The 25,461-nt window shown below is 37.8% G+C and overlaps 1 protein-coding gene across 1 annotated transcript in view; it reads right to left on the bottom strand.

The window, feature by feature from the left end:
* Positions 1-25,461, bottom strand: part of LOC128636209 (mucin-5B-like) — a 60,844-nt gene that overhangs the window by 6,532 nt on the left and 28,851 nt on the right. Inside the window, exons 29-55 of the mRNA XM_053689253.1 lie at positions 21,889-25,287; positions 21,469-21,839; positions 20,698-21,435; positions 20,296-20,664; positions 19,927-20,250; positions 19,156-19,893; positions 18,769-19,122; positions 18,414-18,735; positions 17,998-18,365; positions 17,614-17,964; positions 17,227-17,580; positions 16,843-17,193; positions 16,054-16,809; positions 15,670-16,008; positions 15,343-15,624; positions 15,250-15,300; positions 13,401-14,838; positions 12,701-13,002; positions 12,332-12,506; positions 10,562-10,809; positions 9,547-9,730; positions 9,026-9,398; positions 7,782-7,960; positions 7,273-7,342; positions 7,075-7,187; positions 6,680-6,711; positions 5,251-5,428 (exon numbers count right to left, since the gene is read on the bottom strand). Of these exons, the coding sequence (XP_053545228.1) occupies positions 5,251-5,428; positions 6,680-6,711; positions 7,075-7,187; positions 7,273-7,342; positions 7,782-7,960; positions 9,026-9,398; positions 9,547-9,730; positions 10,562-10,809; positions 12,332-12,506; positions 12,701-13,002; positions 13,401-14,838; positions 15,250-15,300; positions 15,343-15,624; positions 15,670-16,008; positions 16,054-16,809; positions 16,843-17,193; positions 17,227-17,580; positions 17,614-17,964; positions 17,998-18,365; positions 18,414-18,735; positions 18,769-19,122; positions 19,156-19,893; positions 19,927-20,250; positions 20,296-20,664; positions 20,698-21,435; positions 21,469-21,839; positions 21,889-25,287 (12,759 nt within the window). The remainder of the gene's footprint in view (positions 1-5,250; positions 5,429-6,679; positions 6,712-7,074; positions 7,188-7,272; positions 7,343-7,781; positions 7,961-9,025; positions 9,399-9,546; positions 9,731-10,561; positions 10,810-12,331; positions 12,507-12,700; positions 13,003-13,400; positions 14,839-15,249; positions 15,301-15,342; positions 15,625-15,669; positions 16,009-16,053; positions 16,810-16,842; positions 17,194-17,226; positions 17,581-17,613; positions 17,965-17,997; positions 18,366-18,413; positions 18,736-18,768; positions 19,123-19,155; positions 19,894-19,926; positions 20,251-20,295; positions 20,665-20,697; positions 21,436-21,468; positions 21,840-21,888; positions 25,288-25,461) is intronic.

Raw genomic sequence — 25,461 nt, 5'->3', positions numbered from 1 at the left:
ACCAGATTCGGATGTTCGAACGGACCCTGAACAAGAAGGTCTCGTCTCAAAGGTAGCTTCCAAGGTGGAGCCGATGACATATTCACCAGATCTGCATACCAAGTCCTGCGTGGCCACGCAGGAGCTATCAAGATCACCGACGCCCTCTCCTGATTGATCCTGGCTACCAGCCTGGGGATGAGAGGAAACGGCGGGAACACATAAGCTAGTTTGAAGGTCCAAGGTGCTACTAGTGCATCCACTAGAGCCGCCTTGGGATCCCTGGATCTGGACCCGTAGCAAGGAACTTTGAAGTTCTGACGAGAGGCCATCAGATCCATGTCTGGAATGCCCCACAGCTGAGTGACTTGGGCAAAGATTTCCGGATGGAGTTCCCACTCCCCCGGATGCAATGTCTGACGACTCAGAAAATCCGCTTCCCAATTTTCCACTCCTGGGATGTGGATAGCAGACAGGTGGCAGGAGTGAGACTCCGCCCATAGAATGATTTTGGTCACCTCTTCCATCGCTAGGGAACTCCTTGTTCCCCCCTGATGGTTGATGTACGCAACAGTTGTCATGTTGTCTGATTGAAACCGTATGAACTTGGCCCTCGCTAGCTGAGGCCAAGCCTTGAGAGCATTGAATATCGCTCTCAGTTCCAGAATATTTATCGGTAGAAGAGATTCTTCCCGAGACCAAAGACCCTGAGCTTTCAGGGATCCCCAGACCGCGCCCCAGCCCATCAGACTGGCGTCGGTCGTGACAATGACCCACTCTGGTCTGCGGAATGTCATCCCTTGTGACAGGTTGTCCAGGGACAGCCACCAACGGAGTGAGTCTCTGGTCCTCTGATTTACTTGTATCTTCGGAGACAAGTCTGTATAGTCCCCATTCCACTGACTGAGCATGCACAGTTGTAATGGTCTTAGATGAATGCGCGCAAAAGGAACTATGTCCATTGCCGCTACCATCAACCCGATCACTTCCATGCACTGAGCTATGGAAGGAAGAGGAACGGAATGAAGTATCCGACAAGAGTCTAGAAGCTTTGTTTTTCTGGCCTCTGTCAGAAAAATCCTCATTTCTAAGGAGTCTATTATTGTTCCCAAGAAGGGAACCCTTGTTGACGGGGATAGAGAACTCTTTTCCACGTTCACTTTCCATCCGTGAGATCTGAGAAAGGCCAGGACAATGTCCGTGTGAGCCTTTGCTTGAGGAAGGGACGACGCTTGAATCAGAATGTCGTCCAAGTAAGGTACTACAGCAATGCCCCTTGGTCTTAGCACAGCTAGAAGGGACCCTAGTACCTTTGTGAAAATCCTTGGAGCAGTGGCTAATCCGAAAGGAAGCGCCACGAACTGGTAATGTTTGTCCAGGAATGCGAACCTTAGGAACCGATGATGTTCCTTGTGGATAGGAATATGTAGATACGCATCCTTTAAATCCACCGTGGTCATGAATTGACCTTCCTGGATGGAAGGAAGAATAGTTCGAATGGTTTCCATCTTGAACGATGGAACCTTGAGAAACTTGTTTAAGATCTTGAGATCTAAGATTGGTCTGAACGTTCCCTCTTTTTTGGGAACTATGAACAGATTGGAGTAGAACCCCATCCCTTGTTCTCTTAATGGAACAGGATGAATCACTCCCATTTTTAACAGGTCTTCTACACAATGTAAGAATGCCTGTCTTTTTATGTGGTCTGAAGACAACTGAGACCTGTGGAACCTCCCCCTTGGGGGAAGTCCCTTGAATTCCAGAAGATAACCTTGGGAGACTATTTCTAGCGCCCAAGGATCCAGAACATCTCTTGCCCAAGCCTGAGCGAAGAGAGAGAGTCTGCCCCCCACCAGATCCGGTCCCGGATCGGGGGCCAACATTTCATGCTGTCTTGGTAGCAGTGGCAGGTTTCTTGGCCTGCTTTCCCTTGTTCCAGCCTTGCATTGGTCTCCAAGCTGGCTTGGCTTGAGAAGTATTACCCTCTTGCTTAGAGGACGTAGCACCTTGGGCTGGTCCGTTTCTACGAAAGGGACGAAAATTAGGTTTATTTTTTGCCTTGAAAGGCCGATCCTGAGGAAGGGCGTGGCCCTTACCCCCAGTGATATCAGAGATAATCTCTTTCAAGTCAGGGCCAAACAGCGTTTTCCCCTTGAAAGGAATGTTAAGTAGCTTGTTCTTGGAAGACGCATCAGCCGACCAAGATTTCAACCAAAGCGCTCTGCGCGCCAAAATAGCAAACCCAGAATTCTTAGCCGCTAACCTAGCCAATTGCAAAGTGGCGTCTAGGGTGAAAGAATTAGCCAATTTGAGAGCATTGATTCTGTCCATAATCTCCTCCAAAGGAGGAGAATCACTATCGACCGCTCTTATCAGATCATCGAACCAGAAACATGCGGCTGTAGCGACAGGGACAATGCATGAAATTGGTTGTAGAAGGTAACCTTGCTGAACAAACATTTTTTTAAGCAAACCTTCTAATTTTTTATCCATAGGATCTTTGAAAGCACAACTATCCTCTATGGGTATAGTGGTGCGTTTGTTTAAAGTGGAAACCGCTCCCTCGACCTTGGGGACTGTCTGCCATAAGTCCTTTCTGGGGTCGACCATAGGAAACAATTTTTTAAATATGGGGGGAGGGACGAAAGGAATACCGGGCCTTTCCCATTCTTTATTAACAATGTCCGCCACCCGCTTGGGTATAGGAAAAGCTTCTGGGAGCCCCGGCACCTCTAGGAACTTGTCCATTTTACAAAGTTTCTCTGGGATGACCAACTTGTCACAATCATCCAGAGTGGATAATACCTCCTTAAGCAGAATGCGGAGATGTTCCAACTTAAATTTAAATGCAATCACATCAGGTTCAGCCTGTTGAGAAATGTTCCCTGAATCAGTAATTTCTCCCTCAGACAAAACCTCCCTGGCCCCATCAGACTGGGTTAGGGGCCCTTCAGAAATATTATTATCAGCGTCGTCATGCTCTTCAGTATCTAAAACAGAGCAGCCGCGCTTACGCTGATAAGTGTTCATTTTGGCTAAAATGTTTTTGACAGAATTATCCATTACAGCCGTTAATTGTTGCATAGTAAGGAGTATTGGCGCGCTAGATGTACTAGGGGCCTCCTGAGTGGGCAAGACTCGTGTAGACGAAGGAGGGAATGATGCAGTACCATGCTTACTCCCCTCACTTGAGGAATCATCTTGGGCATCATTGTCATTATCACATAAATCACATTTATTTAAATGAATAGGAATTCTGGCTTCCCCACATTCAGAACACAGTCTATCTGGTAGTTCAGACATGTTAAACAGGCATAAACTTGATAACAAAGTACAAAAAACGTTTTAAAATAAAACCGTTACTGTCACTTTAAATTTTAAACTGAACACACTTTATTACTGCAATTGCGAAAAAACATGAAGGAATTGTTCAAAATTCACCAAATTTTCACCACAGTGTCTTAAAGCCTTAAAAGTATTGCACACCAAATTTGGAAGCTTTAACCCTTAAAATAACGGAACCGGAGCCGTTTTGAACTTTAACCCCTTTACAGTCCCTGGTATCTGCTTTGCTGAGACCCAACCAAGCCCAAAGGGGAATACGATACCAAATGACGCCTTCAGAAAGTCTTTTCTAAGTATCAGAGCTCCTCTCACATGCGACTGCATGCCATGCCTCTCAAAAACAAGTGCGCAACACCGGCGCGAAAATGAGGCTCTGCTTATGCTTTGGGGAAGCCCCTAAAGAATAAGGTGTCTAAACCAGTGCCTGCCGATATTATTATATCAAAATACCCAGATAAAATGATTCCTCAAGGCTAAATATGTGTTAATAATGAATCGATTTAGCCCAAAAAAAGTCTACAGTTTTAATAAGCCCTTGTGAAGCCCTTATTTACGATCGTAATAAACATGGCTTACCGGATCCCATAGGGAAAATGACAGCTTCCAGCATTACATCGTCTTGTTAGAATGTGTCATACCTCAAGCAGCAAGAGACTGCACACTGTTCCCCCAACTGAAGTTAATTGCTCTCAACAGTCCTGTGTGGAACAGCCATGGATTTTAGTGACGGTTGCTAAAATCATTTTCCTCATACAAACAGAAATCTTCATCTCTTTTCTGTTTCTGAGTAAATAGTACATACCAGCACTATTTCAAAATAACAAACTCTTGATTGAATAATAAAAACTACAGTTAAACACTAAAAAACTCTAAGCCATCTCCGTGGAGATGTTGCCTGTACAACGGCAAAGAGAATGACTGGGGTAGGCGGAGCCTAGGAGGGATCATGTGACCAGCTTTGCTGGGCTCTTTGCCATTTCCTGTTGGGGAGGAGAATATCCCACAAGTAAGGATGACGCCGTGGACCGGACACACCTATGTTGGAGAAACATCTTTTACATTTCAGAAATAGGTGAACACTTACAGGGGCATGGAGAGCGGTATTGGTAACCCTAAAGAGGGTGTTTCAAACGAGCAACCATTTTGTGCTTTGAAAACACTTTTCATGCATGTGTGAGTTGTCCCTATACGCTAGTGAACATTAAAACTGCACAATGAGTTGTGAATAGTCAGGAATTTGTTAGCTTCGGTTATATGCATATTTGTCTTTACACGTTATTGTAAATCACACAGTTAACTCTGCTTTATTTCACCCATACATGTAAATTGATTGGATGATACGTCTATGTAAGTAGGGGTTTTCTTTTGTATATACAAGACTTGAAGTATATATTACTGAAAATGCAAAATTCAATTCAGATGGGAGCTTTTTATTTTATAGCAGCAATATTTTCATTGGCACCATAGGATTCAAGATCCCCAAAATGTACCCCTTTTTACTACATGAAGACAAGCCACACATTATTCTTCTTTATCTTTTGGGAAATTAAATCTAGCAACATTTGTTGTTAGGTATTAGGGACTGGTTGAGGTGGCTGTGACAATTTTGTGGGTGGGGCAGTGTTAGGAGGAGGCTCACTGGTAAAAGGTGTGTGGGATTGTGGGCGTGTCTAAGTGGCTGATGGTCTGTGGGCTTGTTTAGTTTATGGGCGAAGCTAAAGAAAATTCTACAAATAGGGAGATATGGCTACCTCAGAGTGACTGCTTTTCTAGTATTTAGGGAACGTGTAATGCTTGTATCAATTCAAATATTAATACTCTATGCTGCTGATATCACACACTACTATTCCTCTGTTCAGCGCAGGAGTCACACTGCAATCCAACCATATTCATCAATTCTATAAAGGTCCACATGACTTCACTTACGGCACTCTGTGATCTGGCAGCAGGGGTGGGCAGGGTCAGGCACAGACACTGGCATTGTCCCCTCCTCAGTGCAGGGTGCAGGGATGGTTGAGGCACAAGAGTAAGCTGCACACTGCACACTCATTGTCATGTTGTCACACATACAGGTCTGACAATTACTGTCCCAAACTTCTCCAGGCTGAAATGAAACACAAATTAGTAAACTTAGTGATCTAGATTCAACAATTGGAAGAGACCATTAAACATGGAGACAAAATACATTTAGCTATCTTGTTACCTGCTGTAATTTTTGTAATCACAAAGACATAACAAGAGTCTTGAGATTCTGATTGACTCACATTGAAGATAAATGTATCTAACACTATAAAAGGACCATTAAATATTGTAGAATTGCATAGTCAACAAGTGCATAATAAAAAGGAGCAATACAAGGTACAATTGCGCTTACTCTGAATTTTAAATGAGCAGATTTTTTTCTGACAAATTTGAAACTTTCCTTCAAATTGTCGGCCCCCTGTATCATGTGACAAACATCAGCCAAACACAGCCTCATATATGTATACACTGTGAACTATTGCGCATGCTCAGTAGTAGCTGGTGCCTCAGAGAGTGTGCATATAAAAAAGACTGTGCACAATACGATAATAGTAAAAGTAAAAACTGCTGCTCTATCTGAATCATAAAAGATTAATTTTGATTTGAGTGTCTCTTTAAATGTTTTTCATGTAAAGTAAATACAGTTCCATTATAATGGGGGTAACTTAGAGGTACCTCTGCTTGCACATACCTTAGGATGTAACATGCAGTGAGTAGAACTTCCTGTAGTCGTCATATTTAAAGTCTATCAGAGCAAAACTAATGCTAAGTCTGATGTAGCTTTGTGGGACAGAGCCTGAAGCATTTACGATTTAATTGTTTGTAGTGGGTGCTGTATTATAACTTTATTAAAGGGACCATATACAGCAATTTTAATATAACTGCATGTAATAGACACTACTATAAAGAAGATTATACACAGATACTCATGTAAAAATCCAGTGTAAAACCATTAAAATAATGACTTAGAAGCTCCCAGTTTAGCACTGTTGATGAGGTTAGGCTGGGACACCCACTGAAAGGGGCTGAGAAAGCAGAAAGAGCACCCCCCACCCCCGCATATGAAAAGACCCATTACACAAACAGGAGCAAGATGGAGTCTATAGACATCAGTATACAACTAAAACTCTAAAATAAGCAAAACTATACTCCCAGATGGGCTATATAAATAGATAATCTACAAAGCATTTATGCAAAGAAAAATATAGTGTCAAATGTCCCTTTAAGATGGAAGATATCATATAATTTTCATTCCAGCTCTCAATAGCAGAGCTCTGTATAACATGAAGACAGAACAATTTTACATAGCTTTAAATATGCCATTTTACATTACCTGTTTGGGCATTCCATCTGGACCAGTACATCCTACAAAATGTAAACAAAAATGACCCATTAAGAATTATATTTATTAGACAATATGTAAAAGATGATAAAAAAAAGTAGGAAATCTAATTGGTTGATATTGTGTGGAAAATAGATTTATTTTTTCCCCTCAATAATAATGGTAAACAACCCCTTGTGGGAATACTGAACCATAGGTATTAAACAAAGAGCATACAAGCCATATAAAAAAGGTACATGGGTATTCTAGAATGTGTAAATGCGCACTGATTGCAGAGGTGTGAGTATGGAATCAAGAATTTTACATATATTGGTATAAACTGGTGGGTGATGAAGATTTGCCATCCTACTTATATGGCGTAAGATACACAGTTGGGTGAAACTTACCACAAGATGAGACGCATTGATCAGAAATTGTATTGAATAGTGTGGTTCCCTCAGGACAGTAACATCCTTCCACAAGGTAATGTGGTGCATTTTCAACATATTCTTTGTTGTATCTAGAGTAGGAACAAATCAGTGATTAGGGATCAGAGGAACAAATGCTCGGAGGATACATAAGAAACAAAAGATTTTATCACAAACCTGGAGTTACAGGTAGGTTCTACTGGGGGGCCACATGCCTTATATACCTGGTTTGTAGGACAATTTTTAGCTGTAAAATTAAGAGATATATATTAGGACAACCTAATAGAATTTAGATATATCCTTAGAAAAAATAGAAAATATTCATTTAGGGCCCGATGATCAAAAACATGCTGGCATGAAAACAAATCCCACAAATCTTTCCGATTTTATTTTAGATCCTAATATTGTAACATAGGAGTGTTTCTCCTTCACATACCTAACCCTAAAAAGTAAGAATAACATCGCTCAAGGTAAAATTTGAGTATCTAAAATTTTTTGGAGGGACCTCGCCATACTGTTGAGACTTCTTAGATCATCTCACCTGAGCGGAGAACTTGAGATCATCGAGCAGTTAATCTTAATACATTATACTGGCGTAATTTGATAACCTTATAAAACATTGGATTGGAGAAGAATGAAAAAGTGTAGTATGTTAAGACTTGTTACCTATAATTTGAGAGACTTACGGCAAACACCATGAGTACTGTTTCTCCAATCCACACAGACACCCTGTATAGCACAGAGCCTGGCATAGGCCTCCAAGTTGGAGCATATGATGGGACCCTCGTTTTTAGTGCATCCGTCATTTACACAGGCCTGGTAGAATGGTTCTGGAGGAACAACCTGGTGGCACATCTCAAATACGCTAATGGAAGACATAAAAGTTGGTGTTATAGACACTTAATAAAGAGGAAGCTGAAAGCATTTTACACTAAAAAAGAAATACCAAAACAAGTGGTCACAATCTTAAGTTATAGGGTAGCAGGTTCAGGAGAAAATGTGAGGAAGCAAGTTTTTTTTTTTTTTACAGAAAGGGTGGTGGATTCATGGAATAAGCATCCAATAGAGGTGGTAAACGTAAAGAATGTAAAGGAATTAAAAAATGCCTGGGACATACATAAGGCTATCCTAAGAAAAAGTAACATGTAATATGGGTAGACGCGATGGTACTTTTTGGTTCTAATCTACAGCCAAATTCTATGTTTCTAGACCAGATACATGGTTTTCCCCAAAGATTTCATACGTTTTGTAATTATACCTGGTCTCTGTTTTATTAGCAAGATCATATCAGGTTACTTTAGCATCATTCATATAATTAGTTCCCTTATAGCGTAGCAACGATAAAACAGTTCACCCGCATATAATATAATGTACATTAGCTTACATCATCTTATTCTTTTTTTTTATAAATGTATTATAGATAGAAAATCATTATCTTCAGTGTACCTCCAGTCAGTTCAATAATTCTCACTATGGCTCTGTGTTTGAACTGCAAGACTTGACAAACGGTCCCCTGAGATTTAATAAGCATCGGTTTTAAATTGAAATCTCTATCATTTTGCACATAGCAAACCCCATAGTGGAATACAATGGATAAATGCAACACAAAATAGTACATAATGAAATGTAAGTTCTGTTTGCTCTTGGTATTTCGTTTCATAATATGTTGATAAATGTTTATTTAGGAATAAGAATTTAAAAATATCAATGTTAATTTAATATTGTATTTTATAAGTTATCACTTCAGAAAGAGCCATGTCAGACGCTGCTTTTCTACAAAAAGCAACATACTTGGGGTTCCTGGTTTAGCCCTGTGATTAGTTGAGTTGCAACTACTTCTGCCATGTCTGTGAATAGTAATTGTTCAAACCCAGAGATCTTTAATGAACCTAGATCAGTGAGTGTGTGCCCCATGTGCATCTATAAGTACCTGCTCAGAATAGTTTTGCAAACATCAGGAGGGTTGCAGGGCTCCTCGGTTCTAGTGGCTGCAATAGTACTAGTGCTCGTAGAGGGCGGAAGAGATATCACAGTAGTTCCCCGACTTGATGAAGACATTGGGGGCAAACTGGCTGGGTGACTTGATGAAGATGTCTTGGTTTTACTGGATAATAGTGTGGAGTAATATACAGAGGAGTAGGTGGATGATCGGAGAGTAGATCTAGTGGTGGTGGTGGGAATAGGGCTGCAGGAAGATGGATCTTGACCTGGCGCACCCCAGTCTCCTGCCATTTGAACACACGATGGTGCCAAAGATCCACTGGGCAAGATGCAATCATCAAGGCGATTGTTAGAGCATTTTCCTTTGGAAGAGAAATGACATTTATTATGTTTTGTAGAAACAATTAAGTGTTATTAGAAAATGATTATATCATATTCAATATGTACACATAACACATGCCAGAGAAGAATAAGTAATATAGGGATGGAGAAGGCAAGAGAGGTCCTTACCACAGTGGCCTTCGGTATTGCCAAAGAATTTGCTGTAAGGCAGCTTGATGGTGAAGCTCAAAACATTAAATGAAATATATGCTCCCAGCTCTGGTATCTCCACAACCAAAAATATACCAGAGTTAATGATGTTTATGCCATTTAGGGAGAATGCTGGATAAACTCTCTCCTCATTGAAATACACCTAAAAGAAAAAAAAGAAATCTTACCGAATAGGAACAGAACAGTTTGGATATGTTTCTAATTATTGTTTCTAAGAAACATTAAAATGAAAAACACAACTGCTACCTGTAAATTGCATTTAGTATCCATTGCAAATTTTATCTGCTATAGGTCATGTTATGGGAGATAATGCATTAGCTGATTTGTTTGTAAAGGTAGGACATTTTTATTATTTGTAACTTTTATTAAAAATGTCATACTTAAAGGGACATAATTCCCAAATGTTGAAGCACTTGAAAGTGATGCCACATAGCTGAAAAAAGCTGACTATAAAATATCACCTGAACATCTTTATGTAAAAAATTTCCTCAGTAGCCACATCCCATCGTTTAAGGACTTTAAGCAGCCAATCATGATACTAGTCCCATGACTTGCAAGGGAGTGTGCATCTGGCATGTGCAGCACAATCATGTTATTTCCCTGCTCAGTGTAAGAAGGTTTATTATGAAATCTCACAAGATAAAACAAGGTAAAACAAAGTGTGACATTAGCAATGATAAAACTTGTTGGCTGTTGTGTTTTCTTTAACGATAATTGTTCACAGTCCTTTTGAGATAAAATATCTTCCTTTTTTAGATAGAGATATATGATATTTTTGTCAGCTTTTAACAGTAATGATGCATCACTTTTAAGTGCTTTATAGGTTTTTGGTCCCTTTAAAGCAATCTCATTAATTTGTTCTATTAATCGTAACCGGGGGTTATTTGTTACATTATTTTATTCAAATGTACGTCCAAATAACATTTCTTAATTCATCTGTTCTGTCTCACAGAGAGACCCAAGACCTTTATACCTTGTTAAAAGGTCGGTTGTTCACTTCTTGAGAAATTAGCACTACTGTGTCAGTCTTGTACATGATGCGAAGAGTCTTAACACAATCAGGATCATCTGGGTTACAAGAGAAATTGTCGATATAAACTCTGAAATGGTCAAAGCGTGGTGTGATCTGCTGGACCAGGACATATGTGCATTTGCCACCGAAATCGTAGTAGGTGCCATCAAAGGTGATGTAATGAGCCACACCCCATCCGCCACAGACACCTGAGTATATAAAAGAAGTAAGTTCAACAACAGGTTCTTCTTCCCATCTTGGAAAACCAAGAAAAATATAAACATTAATTGCTAGCGAGAAGTTCAGAAAAATTCACCAAAACTTCTGTTACAATGAAGTAGAGTGTATATATTAAAATTAATAAAGGCATGTTTATGTGCCGAGTCAACCTACTTTTAGTTAGAGTTTTGGAGGCTTGTTTTTGTCCACTAAAGCTGGGCATGTGGTGACTATCAGCTACTAAACAATAAATATTGGTAAATGCAATACATCTGTTGCGGGTTCCATTTTGAATTTATATACCCTTTGCATAACTTTATTTGCAATAGTTTATCTTATTATGATTAACAACGTGCATTTAGATAAGAATTCCACATTTTTCAATAAACTGTTTAGTGATATAGTAGTAATTTAAGTAGCTAGATTACATTCAATTTGCAAATGTAACAACTAATATTAACGGGACAGAAACACTTTAAAGAGACACTAAAGTTAAAATTAAACTCATGATTCATATAGAGCATACAATTAAAATAAAAAACAAACTTTATATTTTACTTTAATGATCAAAATATGCACAACCCTTTTGTATGCACAATTTCTGAGACAAGAGGTCCTACTGAGCATGTGCAAGAAAGACTTTATACATACATGCATTTTGTGATTGGCTGGTAGCTGTCACATGATAAAGAGGGTGGGAAATGGAATTGACTTTGTTGTTAACTTGTTTGAAATTCAAAGAAATTGCTATTGCATTGCATTTTTATCCTGTTATGCAATTCTACTGTATTAAATGGTCTTTAAAGGATTTATATAAAACATACAATTGGGATATGTTTTGTTATCACATTTTGTTAGCTTTATAAGTGTAATGTCATATAGCCTGGCATGTTTTTGTCTGTAATGTTTTTTTGATAGAGTTAAAAGGCATAATCTGGCTAAATTTTATGCTCTCATTACCATTATAACAAAGTTAAAAGATGCTCTACTGATATGTATTATTACGTGCTGTGTGTTTCCACCCATGGAAAACATTTAAGTTACAAAATAAATTAATAAATAAATAAAAGGTAGAGTCTAGAGAGTGACCTAATTAATGGTTGCAGTTGCTGATTGCCTGGTGCAAGTTTTGAGGTTATCCATTAAACAAAACTAAATTCTCTGATGCATGACTTCATGGTAATGGGTATCTTCTCTTTAGATCTTATTGGACAGTGAACATTATCCTAATCAAAAGAAACCTTGTCTAAGTTTTACAAAATTAGTAATTGTTTTGAAGTAACTTGCTTTGATTATTAAGCCACTGTGTGCCCCCTGCTCGTACAGCTACATACATAGCATTTCGGCTGGGGCTCCAAAGCTTAATAAATGGAGCCCTTTAAATTGGATTTTTATAGGTATCAGCTTCTAGTGTGTTCACTAAGTTGTTTAAAAATGTTTCATGTCTAATTTGTTTTGCTACTACAAATTCTCATGTTTGTAATATATTTAAATCATGCAAGACTAACTCACATTCACACTCATTTTGATAGCAGCAACCACTCTCGTCAAATGTCTTCTTAGGTTGAAAGCGGTTAGCACAGACCAAGTTATTAATAGGTGCGCATTTCATTGTGTTCATAATTATCTCATTTTTGCCAGTGCAAGTTGCATTTGTACACTTGTCCATTACCCAAGTTTCACTCAACTGTGGAAAGAGGAAAAAGGAACACTTTAACATCAGATATTTTTCAGTTGTTATGACATCTTGCTTTTGTATTTAATGTGCTAAAACATTACTAGAAGTTGTCAGATATTTGTATAATAACATTAAAAATGTTTCTGCTATCCAACGTTTCTAAAAAAAAAAGTGTTACATGTTACTAAATGAGACATATGTACCTTTCTGGGAGGAGTTACCGCACTGCACTCATAAGAGGGAGTGCTGGTATAGCTGGTTCTTGATGTGGACGTTCTTGTTGTAGATGTTTTTGTACTCTTCTCTATTGTTGAGCTACTTGTCTTTGTAGAGATGACAGTAACTGTGCTAGGAGTGACTGTTTTTGCTGTTTTGGTGCTACTTGCAATGGTCGGAGCGGTAGACCTATGACATTCTTCACTGTACCTCTCCACTTGGCAACTCTCATTGCATCGTGCATAGAAACACCAACCAGCATTATCAGTTGTGTTGTATAACATTTCACCTGTAATATATTAGGCATTTATTATCAGAAATGTCATCTATACAGATGAATATCTCCAAAAGTAGTGGCATTATCTTTTCCATATGATCTATGACTCATGGTGTCTAATCTTTGTGTAACCTTGATAGAGACTGCAAATTCGTTATCGGTAGTTGGCATTTCCAAATAAATTCACCAAACCGAAAGCAATAGAGTTCAACTAAAGCTAATTTGCAAAGTTTGAATCTACTACACAATTAGTTGTCTATAAAAAGAACAACACAATAGTGGATAACATGATTTGTTAAAAAAGTAAATTACAATTTATTTGAAAAATGTTTGCAGTATTTAAAGACTACTAGTAGTTTATTATCACAAATAGTGTGACTATGTAGATAAATAATAATAGATGTACTTACCAGGTGGAACCAAAGTTCCATTAACACTACACATACACTTGGTAGTTTTCATTAAAGTGGACTTATGGGATGTATTGTCTTCATTTGAAGACTTAGTAGTTGATCTGTAGAAGCCTGTAGTAAATTTGGAAGATGATTGCTTTGCAGTACTTAAAACACCAAACGTGGATGTCTCTGTTGATATATTTCCATTTAATGCAGTGGACAATTTAGTAGTTTTCATTGATATTGCTTTATGTGAACTTGTCATTTCTTCCAATGGTTGTTTAGATGTTTTTTTAGAATACTCTGTACTAAATTTGGATGATGATGTTGGTACTTCAATAGATGCAGTGGATACCTTAGAAGAGGCTGACTTAGTTAAAACTACACCAGGAGTAACTGTTTTAGTACTTGACAAATCTCCATATGCAGTTGTTATGATAGTTCTTGTTGGAACTGGTGTACGAAATGTAAATTCTTCTTCTGATGACCCAGTTGTTGACTTCAGGAAGACTGTTGTTACTTTTGAAGATGCTTTGTTTGTGGTGCCAATCACAAATGGAGTGGAGTTCTTAACAGACGTTACTTCCCCAGGTGCTGTAGAAAGTTTTGTAGTTTTCATAGAAATGGGTTTGCCAGATGTATGTTCTTCCTCAGATGAAAGTTCAGATGTTGTCTTGAGAGCCTTAGTAGTCAACCTAGAAGTGGCTGCCTTTGATGTTACTTCAACAGATGCAGTGGATACCTTAGAAGAGGATGGCTTAGTTGTACTTACACCAGGAGAAACTTTTTTAGTACTAGATAACTCTTCATATGCAGTTGATACTTTTGCAGGTTTGGTTGAAATAGGTTTACGAGATGTAGATTCTTCTTCTGAAGACTCAGCTGTTGATTTGTGTAAACTTGTTACTTTTGAAGATGTTTCTTTTGTGGTGCCAATCACAAATGGTGTGGACTTCTTAGCAGATGTTACTTCACCAGATGCTGTAGAAAATTTTGTAGATTTCATTGAAATTGGTTTGCCAGATGTACTTTCTTCCTCAAATGAATGTTCAGATGTTGTCTTAATCTTAGTAGTAAACCTAGAAGAGGCTGCCTTTGATGTTACTTCAACTGATGCAGTGGATACCTTAGAAGATGATGGCTTAGTTGTTCTTAAACCAGGAGTAACTGTTTTGGTACTAGATAACTCTTCATATGCAGTTGAAACTTTTGAAGGTTTTGTTGAAGAATATTTTTGGGATGTATTTTCTTCTGATGATCCAACTGTTGACTTGTGGAAAGCTGTTGTAAGTTTTGATGATGCTTCTTTTGTGGTTTCAATTTGAAGGTGAGTTGATTTCTTAGCAGATGTCATTTCACCAGATGCTGTAGAAACTTTAGTAGTTTTAATTGAAATGGGTTTGCCAGATGTACTTTCTTCCTCAGATAAATGTTCAGATGTTGTCTTAAAATTCTTTGTAGTAAACCTAGAAGAGGCTGCTTTTGAAGAAATAGTAGTATCTGTTTGTATAGATGATAAAGGTAAGACTGTTGTGGTATTACATTCAGAGCAGCAAAGAACTCGAATTTCATAGTTGTAACAAAAGGCAAAACCACCAGTCTGTTCCTCATTCCTGCAGATAAGCCCATCATTAATATCACAGTGAACAGTCTGTTGCAATTCATCCAGTGGGATTTCTGGAAAGTGTACTGATCTACACTCAATATTAGATGGTTTCTTACATATATTAAAACCTGCATTTCTGATATCCTCAAGAGTTTCTGATTCTCCATATGATTCCTCATTAGGGACATTTAAATCAAACCAGTCTGACCATTGGCATTCTGATTTACAATTACTATTAGATGATGTGGTACCAATCACAAATGGAGTGGACTTCTTAGCAGACGTTACTTCACCAGATGCAGTGGATACCTTAGAAAAGGATGGCTTAGTTGTTCTTAAACCAGGAGTAACTGTTTTAGTACTAGATAACTCTTCATATGCAGTTGATACTTTTGCAGGTTTGGTTGAAATAGGTTTACGAGATGTAGATTCTTCTTCTGAAGACTCAGCTGTTGATTTGTGGAAACTTGTTACTTTTGAAGATGTTTCTTTTGTGGTCCCAATCACAAATGGCGTGGACTTCTTAGCAGATGTTACTTCACCAGATGCTGTAGAGAATTTAGTAGATTTAATTGAAATGGGTTTGCCAGATGTACTTTCTTCCTCAGATGAATGTTCAGATGTTGTCTTAATCTTTGTAGTAAACCTTGAAGAGGCTGCCTTTGATGATACTTCAACTGATGCAGTGGATACCTTAGAAGATGATGGCTTAGTTGTTCTTAAACCAGGAGTAACTGTTTTAGTACTAGATAACTCTTCATATGCAGTTGATACTTTTGCAGGTTTGGTTGAAATAGGTTTACGAGATGTAGATTCTTCTTCTGAAGACTCAGCTGTTGATTTGTGGAAACTTGTTACTTTTGAAGATGTTTCTTTTGTTGTTCCAATCACAAATGGTGTGGACTTCTTAGCAGATGTTACTTCACCTGATGCTGTAGAAAATGTAGTAGATTTAATTGAAATGGGTTTGCCAGATGTACTTTCTTCCTCAGATGAATGTTCAGATGTTGTCTTAATCTTTGTAGTAAACCTTGAAGAGGCTGCCTTTGATGTTACTTCAACTGATGCAGTGGATATCTTAGAAGATGATGGCTTAGTTGTTCTTAAACCAGGAGTAACTGTTTTAGTACTAGATAACTCTTCATATGCAGTTGATACTTTTGCAGGTTTGGTTGAAATAGGTTTACGTGATGTAGATTCTTCTTCTGAAGACTCAGCTGTTGATTTGTGGAAACTTGTTACTTTTGAAGATGTTTCTTTTGTCGTGCCAATCACAAATGGTGTGGACTTCTTAGCAGATGTTACTTCACCAGACGCTGTAGAAAATTTAGTAGATTTCATTGAAATGGGTTTGCTAGATGTACTTTCTTCCTCAGATGAATGTTCAGATGTTGTCTTAACAATCTTTGTAGTAAACCTTGAAGAGGCTGCCTTTGATGTTACTTCAACTGATGCAGTGGATACCTTAGAAGAGGATGGCTTAGTTGTTCTTAAACCAGGAGTAACTGTTTTAGTACTAGATAACTCTTCATATGCAGTTGATGCTTTTGCAGCCTTGGTTGAAATAGGTTTATGAGATGTAGATTCTTCTTCTGAAGACTCAACTGTTGATTTGTGGAAACTTGTCACTTTTGAAGATGTTTCTTTTGTCGTGCCAATAACAAATGGTGTGGACTTCTTAGCAGATGTTACTTCACAAGACACTGTCGAAGATTTAGTAGATTTCATTGAAATGGGTTTGCCAGATGTACTTTCTTCCTCAGATGAATGTTCAGATGTTGTCTTAACAATCTTTGTAGTAAACCTAGAAGAGGCTGCCTTTGATGTTACTTCAACTGATGCAGTGGATACCTTAGAAGAAGATGGCTTAGTTGTTCTTAAACCAGGAGTAACTGTTTTAGTACTAGATAACTCTTCATATGCAGTTGATACTTTTGCAGGTTTGGTTGAAATAGGTTTGCGAGATGTAGATTCTTCTTCTGAAGACTCAGCTGTTGATTTGTGAAAACTTGTTACTTTTGAAGATGTTTCTTTTGTCGTGCCAATCACAAATGGTGTGGACTTCTTAGCAGATGTTACTTCACCAGACACTGTAGAAAATTTAGTAGATTTCATTGAAATGGGTTTGCCAGATGTACTTTCTTCCTCAGATGAATGTTCAGATGTTGTCTTAATCTTTGTAGTAAACCTTGAAGAGGCTGCCTTTGATGTTACTTCAACTGATGCAGTGGATACCTTAGAAGAGGATGGCTTAGTTGTTCTTAAACCAGGAGTAACTGTTTTAGTACTAGATAACTCTTCATATGCAGTTGATGCTTTTGCAGCCTTGGTTGAAATAGGTTTACGTGATGTAGATTCTTCTTCTGAAGACTCAACTGTTGATTTGTGGAAACTTGTCACTTTTGAAGATGTTTCTTTTGTCGTGCCAATAACAAATGGTGTGGACTTCTTAGCAGATGTTACTTCACCAGACACTGTCGAAGATTTAGTAGATTTCATTGAAATGGGTTTGCCAGATGTACTTTCTTCCTCAGATGAATGTTCAGATGTTGTCTTAACAATCTTTGTAGTAAACCTAGAAGAGGCTGCCTTTGATGTTACTTCAACTGATGCAGTGGATACCTTAGAAGAAGATGGCTTAGTTGTTCTTAAACCAGGAGTAACTGTTTTAGTACTAGATAACTCTTCATATGCAGTTGATACTTTTGCAGGTTTGGTTGAAATAGGTTTGCGAGATGTAGATTCTTCTTCTGAAGACTCAGCTGTTGATTTGTGGAAACTTGTTACTTTTGAAGATGTTTCTTTTGTCGTGCCAATCACAAATGGTGTGGACTTCTTAGCAGATGTTACTTCACCAGACGCTGTAGAAAATTTAGTAGATTTCATTGAAATGGGTTTGCCAGATGTACTTTCTTCCTCAGATGAATGTTCAGATGTTGTCTTAATCTTTGTAGTAAACCTTGAAGAGGCTGCCTTTGATGTTACTTCAACTGATGCAGTGGATACCTTAGAAGAGGATGGCTTAGTTGTTCTTAAACCAGGAGTAACTGTTTTAGTACTAGATAACTCTTCATATGCAGTTGATACTTTTGCAGGTTTAGTTGAAATAGGTTTGCGTGATGTAGATTCTTCTTCTGAAGACTCAGCTGTTGATTTGTGGAAACTTGTTACTTTTGAAGATGTTTCTTTTGTGGTTCCAATCACAAAAGGTGTGGACTTCTTAGCAGATGTTACTTCACCAGACGCTGTAGAAAATTTAGTAGATTTCATTGAAATGGGTTTGCCAGATGTACTTTCTTCCTCAGATGAATGTTTAGATGTTGTCTTAATCATTGTAGTAAACCTAGAAGAGGCTTCCTTTGATGTTACTTCAACTGATGCAGTGGATACCTTAGAAGAGGTTGGCTTAGTTGTTCTTAAACCAGGAGTAACTGTTTTAGTACTAGATAACTCTTCATATGCAGTTGATACTTTTGCAGGTTTGGTTGAAATAGGTTTACGTGATGTAGATTCTTCTTCTGAAGACTCAACTGTTGATTTGTGGAAACTTGTTACTTTTGAAGATGTTTCTTTTGTCGTGCCAATTACAAATGGTGTTGACTTCTTAGCAGATGTTACCATACTAGACGCTGTCGAAGATTTAGTAGATTTCAGTGAAATGGGTTTGCCAGATGTACTTTCTTCCTCAGATGAATGTTCAGATGTTGTCTTAACAATCTTTGTAGTAAACCTAGAAGAGGCTGCCTTTGATGTTACTTCAACTGATGCAGTGGATACCTTAGAAGAAGATGGCTTAGTTGTTCTAAAACCAGGAGTAACTGTTTTAGTACTAGATAACTCTTCATATGCAGTTGATACTTTTGCAGGTTTGGTTGAAATAGGTTTACGAGATGTAGATTCTTCTTCTGAAGACTCAACTGTTGATTTGTGGAAACTTGTTACTTTTGAAGATGTTTCTTTTGTCGTGCCAATCACAAATGGTGTGGACTTCTTAGCAGATGTTACTTCACCAGACGCTGTAGAAAATTTTGTAGATTTCATTGAAATGGGTTTGCCAGATGTACTTTCTTCCTCAGATGAATGTTCAGATGTTGTCTTAACAATCTTTGTAGTAAACCTAGAAGAGGCTGCCTTTGATGTTACTTCAACTGATGCAGTAGATACCTTAGAAGAAGATGGCTTAGTTGTTCTTAAACCAGGAGTAACTGTTTTAGTACTAGATAACTCTTCATATGCAGTTGATACTTTTGCAGGTTTGGTTGAAATAGGTTTACGAGATGTAGATTCTTCTTCTGAAGACTCAGCTGTTGATTTGTGGAAACTTGTTACTTTTGAAGATGTTTCTTTTGTGGTTCCAATCACAAATGGCGTGGACTTCTTAGCAGATGTTACTTCACCAGATGCTGTAGAAAATTTAGTATATTTAATTGAAATGGGTTTGCCAGATGTACTTTCTTCCTCAGATGAATGTTCAGATGTTGTCTTAATCTTTGTAGTAAACTTTGAAGAGGCTGCCTTTGATGTTACTTCAACTGATGCAGTGGATATCTTAGAAGAGGATGGCTTAGTTGTTCTTAAACCAGGAGTAACTGTTTTGGTACTAGATAACTCTTCATATGCAGTTGATAATTTTACAGGTTTTGTTGAAATAGGTTTATGAGATGTAGATTCTTCTTCTGAAGACTCAACTGTTGATTTGTGGAAACTTGTTACTTTTGAAGATGTTTCTTTTGTCGTGCCAATCACAAATGGTGTGGACTTCTTAGCAGATGTTACTTCACCAGACGCTGTAGAAAATTTAGTAGATTTCATTGAAATGGGTTTGCTAGATGTACTTTCTTCCTCAGATGAATGTTCAGATGTTGTCTTAACAATCTTTGTAGTAAACCTAGAAGAGGCTGCCTTTGATGTTACTTCAACTGATGCAGTGGATACCTTAGAAGAAGATGGCTTAGTTGTTCTTAAACCAGGAGTAACTGTTTTAGTACTAGATAACTCTTCATATGCAGTTGATACTTTTGCAGGTTTGGTTGAAATAGGTTTACGTGATGTAGATTCTTCTTCTGAAGACTCAACTGTTGATTTGTGGAAACTTGTTACTTTTGAAGATGTTTCTTTTGTCGTGCCAATTACAAATGGTGTGGACTTCTTAGCAGATGTTACTTCACCAGACGCTGTCGAAGATTTAGTAGATTTCATTGAAATGGGTTTGCCAGATGTACTTTCTTCCTCAGATGAATGTTCAGATGTTGTCTTAATCTTTGTAGTAAACCTTGAAGAGGCTGCCTTTGATGTTACTTCAACTGATGCAGTGGATACCTTAGAAGAGGATGGCGTAGTTGTTCTTAAACCAGGAGTAACTGTTTTAGTACTAGATAACTCTTCATATGCAGTTGATACTTTTGCAGGTTTGGTTGAAATAGGTTTGCGAGATGTAGATTCTTCTTCTGAAGACTCAGCTGTTGATTTGTGGAAACTTGTTACTTTTGAAGATGTTTCTTTTGTGGTTCCAATCACAAAAGGTGTGGACTTCTTAGCAGATGTTACTTCACCAGACGCTGTAGAAAATTTAGTAGATTTCATTGAAATGGGTTTGCCAGATGTACTTTCTTCCTCAGATGAATGTTCAGATGTTGTCTTAACAATCTTTGTAGTAAACCTAGAAGAGGCTGCCTTTGATGTTACTTCAACTGATGCAGTGGATACCTTAGAAGAAGATGGCTTAGTTGTTCTTAAACCAGGAGTAACTGTTTTAGTACTAGATAACTCTTCATATGCAGTTGATACTTTTGCAGGTTTGGTTGAAATAGGTTTGCGAGATGTAGATTCTTCTTCTGAAGACTCAGCTGTTGATTTGTGGAAACTTGTTACTTTTGAAGATGTTTCTTTTGTGGTTCCAATCACAAATGGCGTGGACTTCTTAGCAGATGTTACTTCACCAGAAATTGTAGAAAATTTAGTAGTTTTCATTGAAATGGGTTTGCCAGATGTACTTTCTTCCTCAGATGAATGTTTAGATGTTGTCTTAATCATTGTAGTAAACCTAGAAGAGGCTGCCTTTGATGTTACTTCAACTGATGCAGTGGATACCTTAGAAGAAGATGGCTTAGTTGTTCTTAAACCAGGAGTAACTGTTTTAGTACTAGATAACTCTTCATATGCAGTTGATACTTTTGCAGGTTTGGTTGAAATAGGTTTACGTGATGTAGATTCTTCTTCTGAAGACTCAACTGTTGATTTGTGGAAACTTGTTACTTTTGAAGATGTTTCTTTTGTCGTGCCAATTACAAATGGTGTAGACTTCTTAGCAGATGTTACTATACCTGACGCTGTTGAAGATTTAGTAGATTTCATTGAAATGGGTTTGCCAGATGTAGTTTCTTCCTCAGATGAATGTTCAGATGTTGTCTTAACAATCTTTGTAGTAAACCTAGAAGAGGCTGCCTTTGATGTTACTTCAACTGATGCAGTGGATACCTTAGAAGAAGATGGCTTAGTTGTTCTTAAACCAGGAGTAACTGTTTGAGTACTAGATAACTCTTCATATGCAGTTGATACTTTTGCAGGTTTGGTTGAAATAGGTTTACGAGATGTAGATTCTTCTTCTGAAGACTCTGCTGTTGATTTGTGGAAACTTGTTACTTTTGAAGATGTTTCTTTTGTCGTGCCAACCACAAATGGTGTGGACTTCTTAGCAGATGTTACTTCACCAGACGCTGTAGAAAATTTAGTAGATTTCATTGAAATGGGTTTGCCAGATGTACTTTCTTCCTCAGATGAATGTTCAGATGTTGTCTTAACAATCTTTGTAGTAAACCTAGAAGAGGCTGCCTTTGATGTTACTTCAACTGATGCAGTGGATACCTTAGAAGAAGATGGCTTAGTTGTTCTTAAAACCAGGAGTAACTGTTTTAGTACTAGATAACTCTTCATATGCAGTTGATACTTTTGCAGGTTTGGTTGAAATAGGTTTACGTGATGTAGATTCTTCTTCTGAAGACTCAACTGTTGATTTGTGGAAACTCGTTACTTTTGAAGATGTTTCTTTTGTCGTGCCAATCACAAAATGTGTGGACTTCTTAGCAGATGTTACTTCACCAGACGCTGTCGAAGATTTAGTAGATTTCATTGAAATGGGTTTGCCAGATGTACTTTCTTCCTCAGATGAATGTTCAGATGTTGTCTTAACAATCTTTGTAGTAAACCTAGAAGAGGCTGCCTTTGATGTTACTTCAACTGATGCAGTGGATACCTTAGAAGAAGATGGCTTAGTTGTTCTTAAACCAGGAGTAACTGTTTTAGTACTAGATAACTCTTCATATGCAGTTGATACTTTTGCAGGTTTGGTTGAAATAGGTTTACGTGATGTAGATTCTTCTTCTGAAGACTCAACTGTTGATTTGTGGAAACTTGTTACTTTTGAAGATGTTTCTTTTGTCGTGCCAATTACAAATGGTGTGGACTTCTTAGCAGATGTTACTTCACCAGACGCTGTCAAAGATTTAGTAGATTTCATTGAAATGGGTTTGCCAGATGTACTTTCTTCCTCAGATGAATGTTCAGATGTTGTCTTAACAATCTTTGTAGTAAACCTAGAAGAGGCTGCCTTTGATGTTACTTCAACTGATGCAGTGGATACCTTAGAAGAAGATGGCTTAGTTGTTCTTAAACCAGGAGTAACTGTTTTAGTACTAGATAACTCTTCATATGCAGTTGATACTTTTGCAGGTTTGGTTGAAATAGGTTTACGAGATGTAGATTCTTCTTCTGAAGACTCTGCTGTTGATTTGTGGAAACTTGTTACTTTTGAAGATGTTTCTTTTGTTGTGCCAATCACAAATGGTGTGGACTTCTTAGCAGATGTTACTTCACCAGACGCTGTAGAAAATTTAGTAGATTTCATTGAAATGGGTTTGCCAGATGTACTTTCTTCCTCAGATGAATGTTCAGATGTTGTCTTAATCTTTGTAGTAAACCTTGAAGAGGCTGCCTTTGATGTTACTTCAACTGATGCAGTGGATACCTTAGAGGATGGCTTAGTTGTTCTTAAACCAGGAGTAACTGTTTTAGTACTAGATAAGTCTTCATATGCAGTTGATACTTTTGCAGGTTTGGTTGAAATAGGTTTGCGAGATGTAGATTCTTCTTCTGAAGACTCAGCTGTTGATTTGTGGAAACTTGTTACTTTTGAAGATGTTTCTTTTGTTGTGCCAATCACAAAATGTGTGGACTTCTTAGCAGATGTTACTTCACCAGACGCTGTAGAAAATTTAGTAGATTTCATTGAAATGGGTTTGCCAGATGTACTTTCTTCCTCAGAAGAATGTTCAGATGTTGTCTTAACAACCTTTGTAGTAAACCTTGAAGAGGCTGCCTTTGATGTTACTTCAACTGATGCAGTGGATACCTTAGAAGAAGATGGCTTAGTTGTTCTTAAACCAGGAGTAACTGTTTTAGTACTAGATAACTCTTCATATGTAGTTGATACTTTTGCAGGTTTGGTTGAAATAGGTTTGCGAGATGTAGATTCTTCTTCTGAAGACTCAGCTGTTGATTTGTGGAAACTTGTTACTTTTGAAGATGTTTCTTTTGTGGTTCCAATCACAAATGGCGTGGACTTCTTAGCAGATGTTACTTCACCAGAAGCTGTAGAAAATTTAGTAGTTTTCATTGAAATGGGTTTGCCAGGTGTACTTTCTTCCTCAGATAAATGTTTAGATGTTGTCTTAATCATTGTAGTAAACCTAGAAGAGGCTGCCTTTGATGTTACTTCAACTGATGCAGTGGATACCTTAGAAGATGATGACTTCATAGTTTCAACACTAGGTGTAACTGTTTTAGTACTTAACACCTCTTGACGTGCAGTTGATACTTTTGAAGGTTTTGTTGAAATAGGTTCATGAATTGTATAGTCTTCTTCTGATGACCCAGTTGTTGATCTGTAGAAACCTGTCGTTAATTTTGAGGATGCTAATTTTGTCGTCCCAATTTCAAATTGAGTAGACTTTTTGGCAGATGTCATTTCACCAGATGCTGTAGAAACTTTAGTGGTTTTCATTGAATTCGGTTTGTGGGATGTTCTTTCTTCCTCCGATGAATACTTAGATGTTGTAATCCTGGCAGAGGCTCTCTTTGTTGTTACTTCAACAGAGGCAGTGAATGCCTTAGAAGAAGATGGCTTAGTTGTACTTAGACTAGGAGCAACTGTTTTAGCAGATGTTTCTCTAGATGCAGTTGATCCCTTAGTAGTTTTCATTGATATTGGGTTATTAGATGTAGATTTTTCTTCTTCAAACCCATGTGTTGATTTAAGGAAGTCAGTAGCAGATCCAGAAGAAGCTGTTTTAGTTGAAAATACTGCAGTGGTAACAGAAATAGTAGTATCTGTTTGTATAGATGATAAAGGTAAGACAGTTGTAATATTACATTCAGAGCAGCAAAGAACTCGAATTTCATAGTTGTAACAAAAGGCGAAACCACCAGTCTGTTCCTCATTCCTGCAGATAAGCCCATTATTACTATCACAGTGAACAGTCTGTTGCAATTCATCAAGTGGGATTTCTGGAAAGTGTACAGATCTACACTCAATATTAGTTGGTTTTTCACATATATTAAAACCTGCATTTCTGATATCCTCAAGACTTTCTGATTCTCCATATGATTCCTCATTGGGGACATTTAAATCAAACCAGTCTGACCATTGGCATTCTGATTCACAATTACTATTAGATGATGTGAGTCCTGATGTGCTCTGTGAGCTTGTTAACTTACTGGGAGTTTGAGAACCAGTAATCACAATATCTTTTGGACTAGTGTTTTCTTCTTCTTTAATAGTTGTTGATTCACTGTGTTCCATAGTTGTCATCGGTCTAGTTGTGACTTTCATGCTTTCAGTGGTAAGGATACTTGTTTTTTCTAAGAGTGTCACAGAGGTGGGTTGTGAAGTTTTAGGGTATTTGGTTGACTGCCCACAGGGAACATAACTACAGCAAAGTATACGGATCTCATAGTTAAAGCAGAGCTGAGAAAACTGGTCTCGATTTTTACAAATAAGGCCTAAAGACTTGTTACACTGAATGATCTGACCCAAGTCTTCAACTGGAATATTAGGAAACTTCTGTGCTCGACATTCCACCTTTGATGGGACCTTACAAATGGAATGACCTCTCTCTCCTATCTTTTCAAAAGTTTCAATATCACCTTCATTTTCACCATATTTAGGCCTATTGATGTCATACCACACTGACCAGCTGCAGACTTCCTCCAAGCATACTACAGAGGTTGGAGACACCGGAGCTGTATGAAAATAATTTTAATATGGTATTACTTACACACAAAAACAAAATATTTATGATATATTTTACTAACACAGACTCATAAACCAATGTTGCCATTGGGAAATGTGTAGAAAAGAAGGTGAAAAAATGCAGTTTACGTGCTAATTCTTAAATTAAATTGGAAGCTTTTTGA

This window comes from Bombina bombina, chromosome 7 (assembly GCF_027579735.1).
Source record: "Bombina bombina isolate aBomBom1 chromosome 7, aBomBom1.pri, whole genome shotgun sequence".
Lineage (NCBI taxonomy): Eukaryota > Metazoa > Chordata > Amphibia > Anura > Bombinatoridae > Bombina > Bombina bombina.
This window is presented reverse-complemented; position numbering and strand designations above follow the sequence as displayed.